This window comes from Epinephelus fuscoguttatus, linkage group LG15 (genome assembly GCF_011397635.1).
Source record: "Epinephelus fuscoguttatus linkage group LG15, E.fuscoguttatus.final_Chr_v1".
NCBI classification, from domain to species: Eukaryota; Metazoa; Chordata; class Actinopteri; order Perciformes; family Serranidae; genus Epinephelus; species Epinephelus fuscoguttatus.
This window is the reverse complement of record NC_064766.1, coordinates 42,256,714-42,270,489: the sequence shown is the minus strand read 5'-3', so window position 1 is coordinate 42,270,489 and position 13,776 is coordinate 42,256,714. Positions and strand designations below refer to the sequence as shown.

General features: G+C 43.0%; 1 protein-coding gene across 1 annotated transcript in view; it reads left to right on the top strand.

Moving 5' to 3' along the window:
- wdr33 (WD repeat domain 33) overlaps positions 1-13,776 on the top strand; it is a 38,313-nt gene that overhangs the window by 920 nt on the left and 23,617 nt on the right. Inside the window, exons 2-3 of the mRNA XM_049599267.1 lie at positions 7,841-8,059; positions 13,648-13,716. Coding sequence (XP_049455224.1) covers positions 7,856-8,059; positions 13,648-13,716 — 273 coding nt within the window. The 5' untranslated portion in view covers positions 7,841-7,855. The remainder of the gene's footprint in view (positions 1-7,840; positions 8,060-13,647; positions 13,717-13,776) is intronic.

Genomic DNA, 13,776 nt, shown 5'->3' with positions numbered 1-13,776 from the left:
ACAGACTTTACTAATTCAGAGTTTTACACACAAAACACATGAAGAGTTTTTAACAGTGCTGCTCAGTAGGGTTGTAATCCTATGAGACTTTGATGGTGCGATCACCGCCTCAGAAAATATCACAGGTTCATGTTTTACAGAATTTAAATGAATCTCAGTCAGGATGTTTCTTAAAGAAATGAAAGCAGAAGGGTTATTGATGGTTGAACAAACACTGAAAGTTGAAACATTTTGTTATTGGAAGGTTGTTGAAAAAGTCTCCTCTTAGAAAATAAGTCAAATAAAGGAGAGATGCTCTGTGCAGTTGATTGGTAGATAAGCAAATGTGCACGTTATGATAACTGTCAACTTGTATATCGCGGTATACCTTGAAACTGGTGTGTCACTGCACCCCGTGTTCAGTTACAGACAGTTTTTGCAGTCCAGCTGAAATCATTAGTGCATTAATCAAAAAGTGGATTCATAGAAAATGAATGTGAAACTATTTATTTCCTGTAAAAACACATCAGGGTTCAGAATCAGAATCTGTTTGTCGTCATTGTGTGAGTACAACACTGAGGTAGCAGCTCTCAGATTCAGTGCAATGAAGGTTCAAAAAAGGCAACAAAACAGCAGCTACAGAAATATTATAAAAATAAACAAGAAATAAGAAATATCACTAAACTGTTTTTTTACAAATGTAATACAGATCTGAAATTCAGAAAATACTGAACACATTTAATTGATTTAAAAATACAAGAAAAGCATTTCTTACATTTATAACTTTCAAATAGATATTTGTGAATCTCAATTCTGTGATTGCACATTTGTATTTTATGCAGTGTTTTTTTTTATTTGTGATATTTGTTTGTGCAAATCAGGTTTATATTGTCAAAATAGTTTGAGTCTGAAACATCTAATGAGGAGTCACAGTTTCAATACCCTAACCACATTTTAGCGATCATACTCACAGCTTGTGCTGCAGTCAAGGTTTAATTCTGAAGCTTGAAGTTTTGAGTTCAGTCTGACAGCTCCAGCAGGCTGTGATCCTGTGTGCTGGATTTGGTGCTGATTCTGGATGATGTGTAATAAGTTGTGTCTGACACTGATCTGAGTTAATATGTGGGGGCCGGCTGTTAAAGCACACATGTCAGTCCGTGTTATGACATGTTGTCTTGTTTCGTCAGTGACGTCAGGACTGTGTTAATGAAGTGTGTGTTAGTTTGATTTGAGTCTGTCCTCTATCATGCAGGTACACAGGGTCTGTGATGTGTCGCGTCGTTCAACCCAAATAACTTGAGATAATGTCACACTGCCCCCTCTCTCCTGCTCTCTCTCCTGCTCTCTCTCCTGCTCTCTTTTTTCTCCTCTCTCCTTCTTTCTCCTGCTCTCCCCTGCTCTCTCCTTCTTTCTCCTGCTCTCTCCTGCTCTCTCCTTCTTTCTCCTGCTCTCTTCTTCTTTCTCCTTATCTCTCCTGCTCTCTCCTTCTTTCTCATGCTCTCTCCTTCTCTCTCCTGCTCTCTTCTTCTTTCTCCTTCTTTCTCATGCTCTCTCCTTTCTCATGCTCTCTCCTTCTCTCTCCTGCTCTCTTCTTCTTTCTCCTGCTCTCTCCTTCTTTCTCCTGCTCTCTCCTTCTCTCTCCTGCTCTCTTCTTCTTTCTCCTGCTCTCTCCTTCTCTGTCCTGCTCTCTCCTGCTCTCTCCTGCTCTGTCCTCCTTTCTCCTGCTCTGTCCTTCTTTCTCCTGCTCTCTCCTTCTCTCTCTTTTTTCTCCTCTCTCCTTCTTTCTCCTGCTCTCTCCTTTCTCCTGTTCTCTCCTTCTTTCTCCTGCTCTCTCCTTCTTTCTCCTGCTTTCTCCTTTCTCCTGCTCTCTCCTTCTTTCTCCTTCTTTCTCCTGCTCTCTCCTTTCTCCTGCTCTCTCCTTCTTTCTCCTGCTCTCTCCTGCTATCTCCTTCTCTGTCCTGCTCTCTCCTGCTCTCTCCTTCTTTCTCCTGCTCTCTCCTGCTCTCTCCTTCTTTCTCCTTCTTTCTCCTGCTCTCTCCTTCTTTCTCCTTCTTTCTCCTGCTCTCTCCTTCTCTGTCCTGCTCTCTCCTGCTCTCTCCTTCTCTCTCCTGCTCTGTCCTTCTCTCTCTTTTTTCCTCTCTCCTTCTTTCTCCTGCTCTCTCCTTTCTCCTTTCTCCTGCTCTCTCCTTCTTTCTCCTTCTTTCTCCTGCTCTCTCCTTTCTCCTTTCTCCTGCTCTCTCCTTCTTTCTCCTCCTCTCTCCTGCTCCTCATGTAGAGTGCAGCACCTGGTTTCTGTCTCAGTCCATGTCTACACAAAAATGATCCACTGAAAACAGAATCGTTTCTCATTTTCGTTTTTAAAAATGTTCTGTGTTTAGACATCAGTGTTTTGGTGACAATCACCGTGCACACAGATCCACAAAAATGACCAGCAACGCTGCAGTTTACATGCCAGGCCAGTAGTTGGTGGTGTGACGCTTACGCTTCTTCTACATAGGCCTGTCACGATAACAAATTTTGCTGGGCGATTAATTACGTCAGAAATTATTATGATAAGCGATAATGTTGCGTAATATTGTGCTTTTAAGACCATTTTTATTATTGTTGTAATTGTGCTGTTTCAGGCCATTTTGTAAACTTATATAATGATAATAAAGGCATATTGATGCATGTACACCCTTTTAAAGAGAAATAAACATTTATTTAACAAGAATATTTAGGAATGCAAAAAAGAAAATTTAAATATCCAAAATAACACGTAAAAATATCTAAATAAATAAATACAAAAAACAGTCTGTCAGTCTCTCACTCTCAGGTGTGCAGTTAAGTTGGTCGTATTCGCTCTTTTTGTTGAGATGGTTTTAGAACAAACCCGGCACACCGGCTCGTCCACATTACTGGGCTGCCCTCTGTCATTTGGTTTAAATCCAAAACACTCCCACACAGGGGCCGTGGTGTTTGGGTTAGGAACAAGTTCCATGTCTTTCTGTTACGCTACATTTTTTTTCTCCGGCTCTTCGCCCCCTCACGAAGAGGAAGTGTGAAGTGGGTGTAGCCCATACACCCACCCCCCCCCCCCCCCCCCCCACAATGTCAAGAGCTTTCCCCTCGTTATGCTAATGAACCAACTCACCTGGCTGCAGACGATGCATGGCAGTGAACACTCTTGTCGTCCAGTCTCTTTGGTGGAGAGAGACGAGGAAAACAAACACGCATGAATATGCCATTAATCACGGCCGCAAAAGTGACCGTCTCCCTTTTAAATTACCGTGCAATTAACTGACTTATTCCATATCGCGACAGGCCTGCTTCTACAGAGCAGTGATGTATAAATAAACAGAATGGCAACCGCACGAATGTTTGACTGGACGGACGAGGAGGAGTTGCTACAGTAAATCTACACTATGCGGACATTCCTCGTGAAGTCCGCTCTGCTTATAGTATGCCCGAGTATGTTGGGGCCTTTACTGGCCAAGTGCACGAATTTCGACAGGGTAGTGTTGTCTCAAACCAACATGGCCGTTGTGCACTCACCGGAAATGATGACAGCAAATTAGCTAGTTAGCAAACTAGCATTAGCATTCACGTTATCGTTCGCTGTACCAAATCATTACAGACTGCTGAATGAACCCAACAAACACACTGCTGGCTTATACCTGACAACAGTATAGTGGTGCTTAGTGCAAATAACACACGTATTTGTACAATGCAGCGACGTTCACGGTCACACAGTCCTCAGCCGCCATTTCCAGTTTGACAAGTGGTCCCTCCCCTTCCGCTACGTAGCCAAGATGGCGACTGTTTTGAGTGCACTATCCAGGTACTCATAGTGTACTGCATTTTCCATACTTCTCAGTGTGAACGCACTTATGCACTCACAATATTCAGTGTAAGTACAGAAGTACGATTTGAGACACAGCATTGCTGTTTTGACTCTTCTGTCCATCTGGGTCAAAATATTGTCGTCCTCGTGCCTGTTTGTTACGACAATAAGAATTAAATAAAATAATGTAACTGAAAATGATGTAAAACATGATGGACAGTTTAGCTTCATGTTGTTCACATTGAGGGGCTACAACTAACCATCATTTCACCGTTCATGGTCTCACTAATAAACAGTCAGAAAACAGTGAAACACGTCCTGCTGCGTGACGTCTTCAGGTTGATTTATCTGACCAGCTGTCCAATAATCCACAGCTGTTCACCTGACAAAGAAAAGCACCCAGCTCTCACATCTCAGAAGCAGAACAGCAGCAAATGTTTAATCATTAAAATGAGTGTGTGATGTTTTGATCCAGACGAACAGGAAAGTGTCTCAGAGATCCGTCAGCAGGATGTGTTTCAGTGGTTCATCTGTCAGAGGCTCAGACTGAGTGTGAGGAACATGAATGACACGTAGAAACAGTGTGTGTGATGTTGAATTGAAGCGTGATGTTAACCTGAAGTCCAGGGGCCTCATTTATAAAGCTTGCTTACGCACAAAACGGGGCTTGAAAGTGGCGTACGCCACTTACCACGCAAAGGTTGTGATTTATAAAAATAAACTTGGCGGGAGAATGTGCGCACCTGTAAGCAAACTCTGAGTCATGCGTGCGCACATTTTGGAGACACTGGGAAGAGACGACGCAGACGGCGAGGTGGAGAAGTGGAGTCAGATTTTTATTGATGTCTCACACAAATTTAATGTCACACTATATCCACTTTAGATCCACGTTATTATTGAAATTAAATCCAGCAGCCTTATTTTGCGCTTGGAGTGAGTGATAATTGTTTCATAAAAACGCTGTAAATCAAACTCAAATCCTGAATTGAAATTCTTTCTAAATACGTATTTAATCCGCACTGCCATCTCATTGTCCACTCTGTGAGCGCAGGAGGGGGAGAGGATGGCGCGACTGCATGGAATATATTTATTTATTTAGCTAAATATTTCCAGTGCATTTATCATGTCTCGAAATACAGCCATTAAGCACAACCGTTACACTCATTTCATCAGCGCTACTTAGACATGTGCTGTTCATGACAAAACTGGCATGAAGAAACGTGTTCACCTATTACACTTTCATCTTTGAATTGTATTTCCAATTACACGTTGTATTTTGGGACATGGATACCACTGGTTCATACTGTAATTCAGGCTGGGTGTCTGATCAGACTAATTGCCATAAACATATAAATACTGTGGTGACCCTCGTGCGTAATTGCACAAGATGGCACTGTCCGTGCAGTCCCACAGACACAGCTGACAGCATCAGCAGCGTTGATGTGTTGCCACTTTTTTTTGCTTTCTTTTATTAGTGATCCCGCTGCTGTGGCCACCAAATAAAATCTTTCTTCAGTCCTCCACCTCCCGTTAAAGGGTCTCGAGCTCAGTCTCGGAGAAATTTCGTTTTTTGGTTCGTTTCTCACACTTGTCGCCGTGACTCACAACGAGAGAACACAATGTGATGGAGGCATGCACAGTGCCAGTAGGGGGTGTGGTCTCAATAGCCATGCAGTAAGCATGTATTATTTTTGGGCTTTTGTTGCCTTTAATGTCAGGACAGCATAACGTTATGGGGAGAGAGGGAACGACATGTAGCACAGGACAGCAGCCTGGGTTTGAACCCACGGCCGCTGCGTCTGATCACGGGGCGTCCGCTCCATCCGCTGAGCCAGCGATGCTCCGTGGTAATTACTTTAATAATGGATTGTGATTTATGTCCAGGGAAAACCACAACAAGGGTCCAAAGTCTTTTCAGAGCCAGAGACACTTTTCTTACGGGCCGACAAACCGCTGTCTCTCTGATGTGTTCAGTGTCTCTGATGTTATAAAGAAAAGAATCAAAGGACAATGCATAAAATGTGCTGTGATGATAATGTAAATCCAGGATGTGTAATATGTGATATATGTGGGTGGAACAGATTGTTAGATAAATGATAGAGTGTGAGGTCAAACAGTATCTTTCATACAGACACTCCTCCAGGGAGACATCCAAACAGGCTCTAATCACCTTCTCCTAAAGCCTAGTTCACATTACACGACTTTCACCCTGATTTTGCATCGTGGAGATGATCGTAATCGTCTTGCCAACTGCGTTACGACCTGTGTGTGCACCCCACAAGATTTCTCCACTGAGCCCTCGCCGACAGAGCCCCAGATAATGTGGTGATGTAGCCAAACTACGTTTTTAACTGGGAGACGACACATTGTAAAGGCATGGATATTCCAGTGTTGAATCAGATCAGCCTCCAGGGCCTGGGTCCAAACACAACACGCTCTCCGTGATCCTGTGGACGCCGCCATTGTGGTTGTTGCTTGCCGGCTGGCTTGTCAGTGTTGCCAGATCTTGGGATGGAAACAAGCCCAAAAGAAGTGACTATCATGCGTTTAAATAATTTAGTAGATGGATATATGTAGAAGAAGGTGACGTTTACAGAGCGAGCCCAAATAAGTAACTCCACTTTAGATACGTACGACGTATCCCGCCTCTCATTGGCTGATGCTCTTTGTCAGTCGTGTCACACTTCTCCAGTTTTCTAGCATGTCAGATATCCAGTCCCAGATGAGGGGGCAACTTGCTCGTAGGCTTGTTCACACATGAGGACTCGTCGTGGCAGACTATCTGCTGGCTCACCTCCGACCCAAGGTGGCTCTCAAGATCCTCTGCGACATCAAAATCGTGGTGAAAATTGTGTAATGTGAACTAGGCTAAACAGAGATCTGTATGGGTACATGAGACCCACAGAAACCTGAGACATGGCAATGCAAAAATCTTCATTCTTAATAACAACTACGGATGCAACAGTACAGGCAGTGTTTTGTGCGTAAATAGAACAAAATTATCTCTTTGTTTTGCTTGACTTTGCACTTGACATGCTGCTGTGTTGTGCTACAGCCTATTCAAGTGCTGGAATTTGTTATTTAAGTGACAACCCCTGAACGCAGCACAGGCTCTGCTCCATAGACTGGCACGGTTATAATTGTCGGTCAGGAAAATGCGGCCCAGACACAGGGTGGAGTTAAAGGTGGAGCTCTTCACTAACAGGCCAGTCTGCAGCTCTTTGTACACAGGTGGCGCTAGAGTTTGACTTTTTACACAGAACTCTGACGTCAGTGAGTGATGTCAGACAGCATGATGACATCACAGACTCAAAAGAGGCAAGTGACATGTAACACAACAGGTCTTCTATGAGTTAGCCGCTAACAGCTAACAGCTGCTGTTCTTCTTCTTTGCGTTAGCTGCTAACTGCTAACACCTGTTGGTGTGAAATGTGTGTGTATCCCAAATGAGATGGACCACAAACATTCTCCCTGTACGATCTCATCTGTAGCGTTTCATTGACTCACTGTCATTTTGTGATTCTGCCATTTTCTTCTCTGATTCAGAAACTCTGAAGCCTCCACTAATGGTAGAGGAAACACTTCCTTTAATAAAACCTTCTCACATAAAAACATCTTTCAAGAGATCTGCTTCAAAAGTATTTTTATAATCTATAACAAATTGACAAGCTGCTAACGGCTAACATTAATCGGCTGCTAACAGCTAAAGTTAACTAGCTGCTAACAGCTAATGTTAACGAGCTGCGTCCTCTGATGTGTCCATAGTTTACTGCGTCCTCTGATGTGTCCATAGTTTACTGCGTCCTGATGGTGTCCCAAACATGTGAACATGTGTTCTTATGTTGTCAGGACGATGGGATGCTGTTAGTCTGGAGCTGCTTTTTATCCTGAGACACAACAGAAAGACACTGATTACTGTCATGAGTGATGTCATCTGATTATTAATGATGGCTGATGACAGTCAACAAGGAGAAGTGTGTGTCATATTTTCACTCAGTGTCACAAAGCACACTAATCCTCTGGTCTCCCATCCTGCAGGTATAGCGGGTCACCATGGCGACAGACATCGGCTCGCCGCAGCGGTTCTTCCACATGCCACGCTTCCAGCACCAGGCACCGCGGCAGGTGTTCTACAAGAGGCCAGACTTCGCCCAGCAGCAGGCCATGCAGCAGCTCACCTTCGACGGGAAGCGCATGAGGAAGGCTGTGAACCGCAAAACCATCGACTACAACCCGTCTGTCATCAGATACCTGGAGGTAAACACACCTGGACGCCTCCGTTCACTCTGAGACAAAGCCTGTTAGTGTTGATGTAGTACTATGATGATTATCAATATAATAATAATAATAATAGATGTGTCTGAGTAGCTGCTGGATGTGGAAACAGCTTGTTGATGATGATATGTGTGTGTGTGTGTTGCGTTCACAGACACATCAGTTAGTGCAACGTTTATAAAATGAATTAAAGTCTGCTCGTTGCAGTGAAGCTGTTTCTCCACTGAAAACACTGAGTCCAGTACCTTGAGAACCACAAACAACCTGTACGACATGGTACCTAGACCCTGGGTGTGTTCAGACAGTCCTCTTAAATGTGGGCGGGGTTGTTGTCACTCACTGCTCCGTCCAGCACTCGCTGTATTTCCTCATCAGCGGTGACACAGATGGAAGTCTGCACCTGGTTTATCGTCCACAGAACGAGGCTGCACGCCCACATTTTCACAACAAAATAGAACAGGCTGCAGTGAGAGTCTCTCTCCATGGGATATTTCAAAATAGCAGCTTTGTGCATTTAGTCCTTCTCAGGCAAGCTCAGGGGTTTAGTGTTGCTGTAGCCCACAGGAAGTGAGGATTAGAATATATGACCTTCACATAATCCGCTCCAAATGAATCTATATTTTTAAAGTCATTACTAAAAGTGTGTGTCATATAAAAACTAAAGTGATGGTCAAAGTTGTCACAGTGAAATTTAAGGTGTGCTGATGGATTCACGTCATCAACTCATGCATTGAGTAACATTACAAGTTAACATTCCACCTTAAAAGTTGCTGGCAGTCGGCCCAGTGAAGTCTCCTGCTGCTTGCCTTTGACTGACTGAGTGAATAAAGAGCGACCTCAGGAACCAGCGAAGGGAAACTGTGCTGATATTCAACCAGCTGTGTGACATCACAGTGCAGGGTTCCCACGCGTCCTGGAAAACCTGGAAAATGATTGACCAATTTTCCAGTCATGGAAAACACATGGAAAATGAGAAAAAAAGTAAAATGTCCTGGAAAAGCTTGAGTTGTCCTGGAAAATTATTTTTCCTCCCTCTGCTTCTCTCTGCCTTGTGGGTGAACGCAAATGGGCTAAACATTTTACGCATATATGTCTGTTTTCAGCTGCCTTTAATGGGCAACATTGAGCTGTAGCGCTTCTCTGCTTCATCTCTGTTTCTAGCCGGCACAGCGCCCCACGTGACGCTACCAACCAATCAAATTGCATATTCCCTTAGAACAGTTCTGTTGCCCAGTGTTTCCATATGACTTTGTTGCTAGATTTACCAACTTTTCAGACACAAGTAAGGATTTATTTTCTCCAAAGAAGCGCCAAAACTAGTGACTTTCAGCTCAGGGGTGTTGCTGTATCGCTGTATATCGAGTGTGAGGTTTTTCTCCCTCTCTCTGTCTCCTCTGTTGAGTGACAGGGGAGCAGCGGAGAGCTGTAGTGGGCGTGCCGTCACTTTTGGCTGTGCGATCTGAGATGAAATACATCTCTGGTTTCAGTAGAGCCGCAGCGACCATGACGACAGCTTCGAGATAGCGACGGGTAACAGGTAGTCTTGCTGGGCCACGTTTCACTCAGTATTTCATACTTGCTCCATTAAAATACTGTGTATGTGCACAGAGAGCAGAGCTCCGACTTTTCATGCAGTTTTTAGCTAGCTACTTTGCAATGAAAGTAATTTAGATGTCAACATCCAAGTGAGATCTTATATATCCATGAGTGAGATGCACACAGACCACAGCGAAGAGGCACACCCCTTAGCCTAAATGAGGAAAGAGGGCAGTGAAAACTGAAGACTTGCATGTTCATTTGAACAATGTTGTTAGCATAAATGAATGGGATTCAACATGGTTAAATTAATAAATAGAATAAGTAAAAAAAAGTGATAACAATAAATTTATAATAGTAAGACACTACATAAAAGCCAGACTAAAAAAGATAGCTAGCAAACAATATTTATGTCTGAGAGTTAGAAATAAATATATTTCAGGTTCAATATGATACTGTGGTGCTAGCTAGAGATATTACTCATCAACCCTGAATCTTGTTTCTTAGATGACTAGAGTAACCTAAAATGACCAATACTGGAACAACAAAATGCAGTTTAGCATCTAACTATGTGTGAAATAAGCATTAAAGTGCCATGTGGTGTGTACTTTATGTATAATACATAGAATATGAAAGATATGAAAAAGCTAAGGTATGAAAAGTAATTTACTGTGTAAACAGTCAATATGAGCAGTAATAGACTTTCAAATGTGTGTTGTTGTCCTCTAATTACAGGAGTGAGTGACGATGTCAGGAAGACAGTGCAAATTCAAAATTGAGTGGAAAGAACACCACCAGTTCAGGGACTGGCTAGGAGAAGTGTCTGGAGATGTGCATAGGGCATATTGCAAGCTCAGCAGGAAGTCTTTTGATATTGGTAACATGGGTGTCTCAGCACTCAGGAGTCATGCACGGGGACAAGGCCATGTCAAGATTTCTGGACAATTAAACAGTGAGAGAAGAATGACAGATTTCATGAGGAAGACTCCTTCAACAGACACAGGAGAGGGAAGTAGCTGTCCAACAAACAAAGAGCTACAAACAGCCAGTGTACATAAGGAAAGTGTCAGTAGTGAAAGTACAGCATTACAAGTGTCTAGTACAAGTGGACAGAGGAAAAGCTCAGGAACACAAGGAAGCTCAGCATTTTTTTCAAGCCAAGCTGTGTTTGAAGCAGAGATTCGCTGGGTAATTAAGATGGTGAGGTCACACTACTCATTCAACTCCAGCTCTGATATCTCAGCCATTTTTGGTCAGATGTTCCCAGACAGTGAGATTGGCAAAAAGTTTTCATGTGGCGCAACAAAAGCAGCTTACCTTATATGTTTTGGCTTGGGTCCTTATTTCAAAGAGCAACGGATCAAAGATATAAGAAAAGCACCGTGCTATGTAGTATCTTTTGATGAATGCCTGAATAAAGTGACACAGACAGAACAGTTGGATGTTGTAGTAAGGCACTGGAGTGAACGTGAAGGGAAGGTTGTGGTGCATTATTTTGATTCAGAGTTTATGGGACACACTCAAGCAGAGACGCTTCTGGAAAAAATCAAGAGAGCCCTGTCACCACTTAATCCCAGTAAGCTCTTACAGATTTCAATGGATGGCCTTGCTGTCAACTGGAAGCTCCTGAGGATATTCCAAGAGGACAAAAGCCGAGAGGACCCAGATGCACCAAAGATGATCAGTTTGGGAAGTTGTGGTTTGCATGTTGTTCATGGAAGTTTTCAAGATGGAGAGAGAGAAACAGGTTGGAAGGTGGGAGATGTGCTCAGAGCACTTTGGCAGATGTTCCATGACTCACCAGCAAGACGAGCTGACTTCATTGAGGTGACCAAAACAACAAAATTTCCTCTGAAGTTCTGTGCCCATCGATGGGTTGAAGACTTAGCAGTTGCTGAACGGGCAATAGAAGTGTGGCCAGCTGTGCAACAGTACATCAGCAGCCACCAGAAACTCCCAAAAAGCAAAGTACCATCGTCTGCATCCTACTGTACAGTAAAAGGGGCCACAGCTGACCCTCTTTTTCAGGCTAAGCTCCAGTTTTTTGCATTTGTTGCTAGACAGCTGAAGCCTTTTTTGGAGAAATTCCAGACAGATGCACCAATGGTGCCTTTCTTAGCAAAAGAGCTCCAGTCCATCCTGAGATGCTTGCTGTCATGCTTCATTAAAAGGGAAGAATTGGAGAAGATGAAAACACCTGTCCAGCTGCTGAAACTTGACCTCCAAAACAAATCAATCCATGTGCCACTCAAACAACTGGACACAGGATTTGCCACAAAACAAGCTTTAGAGAAGGCATCTGAAAAGCTCCAGGAAAATCCAGTGAACATACAGGTATTCAAGAAGGAATGTGTCTCCTTCCTTGCTGTGACCTGCAAAAAAATTATGGAGAGAAGTCCTCTTGTGTACCCAGCAGTGCGGCACATGAGCTCCCTCGACCCTGTGATCATGGTGACAGAGACTGAGCATGCAATAGCAATGTTTGAGAAACTCCTACAGGTTCTCCTCAATGCAGGATGGTGCACTGCCTCAGAGTGTGACAAAATCCTTGCTCAGTATAAAGCATTCTCAGTGTATGCAAGTGCAAACCTCAAGGCAGAATTCCAAGATTTTTCATACAGTTGCAGGCTTGAAGAATTTTTTGGGAGATTTGTCAGTGGCAGAGCAGAGTATGCAGCACTGTGGGACATGATGAAATGTCTCCTCACTCTGTCTCATGGACAAGCAGCAGTGGAGCGAGGGTACTCTGTCAACAAGGACATGCTAGTAGAAAACTTGAAGGAGAAGAGTCTGATAGCATTGCGCATGGTCCAGGATGCAGTGGCTGAGCGTGCAGTTGATGAAGCCCTGCCAAAAGACTTAATTCAACACTGCAAAGGAGCAAGAATGAGGTATATGCAGTACCTCGAGGATGAAAAAAAGAAAAAAGAACAAACTGCAAATGAGAAGAAAAGAACAGAGCTCCACCAAGACATAGAAAATGTCAAAGCAAAACAGAGAAGAATAATGAAAAGCAGTGAGATGATGCAGAAAGAGGCAGACGAAATGGCAGTGAATGCAGAAAAAAAACAGGACTTCACATTACTGTCCAAATCCAATGCTTATCACAAAAGTGTGGCTGAGAAAAAGGAAGAGCTACAAGCTCTAGCAAAAACACTGAAAGACCTGCAGGAGAGTGTCAAGAAGCTACAATAACTGAGAATTTTTTTGGAGGAACATTTTAATTTAAATGACATTGCTTTGTTTTATATTGACCTTTTTTGCACTGCAGGATAGGATTTGATTTTGATATTTATGTTTTTGATTTATTTTTGCAGTGATTTTGATATTTACTTTAAGAATGCAGGTGTCAGATGCACAAAGTAAACTGTAAGTAAACAGATGAACTAAAGGAAATTGTTTTGGTGATTTATTGAACATATAAAAATATTTTGTGGAGAAAGTACAAGAGAGAAAGAGGGGGAGGAATAAACATTGAAGCAATCCCATTTAAATGTACAAAATATAAGGTGCAATTGTAGAAAATAACACTTCTCCGAAGCTTGGGGGTGGAATTTATTAGTGTATGTTGTGATAACTTGACTCGTACTGTAGCAGCTGGAAAAGTCCTGGAAAATAATTTCAAGAAAAGAGTGGGAACCCTGACAGTGTGTGCAGATGGACGGTGTTCACCTGGAGCTCATCTGCACACACTGTGATGTCACACAGCTGGTTGAATATCAGCACAGTTTCCCTTTAATCTGTTGGTCTTGTGTCAGGATGGTGGATATGTGTTCAGTGTCACTGAGGTCGAATGTCAGCCGTCAGCTGTCTGATACTGTATACTATATAGTATAATAATGTACTAGTATTATCGATTATTGATTATTTATTTTTCAATGATTTGATTAATGAGGCAATTTAAACAACATGAAAACCAAAACATTTCTTATTAACATTTATTGAAACACTGTCTCTAAGGCTGAGTGTCAACGAGTCCTCTCTGGGACCAGTCGAGCTGGGCCGAGTCAGTCTGACTGTTTCTGTGTTTGTAGAATCGTCTGTGGCAGCGAGACCATCGAGACTTCAGAGCTGTGCAGCCCGACGCAGGATGTTACAACGATGTGAGTACCGACTCCTCTCATTGGATGAAATCATGAATCAGTTATACTGGGCGGGATAAC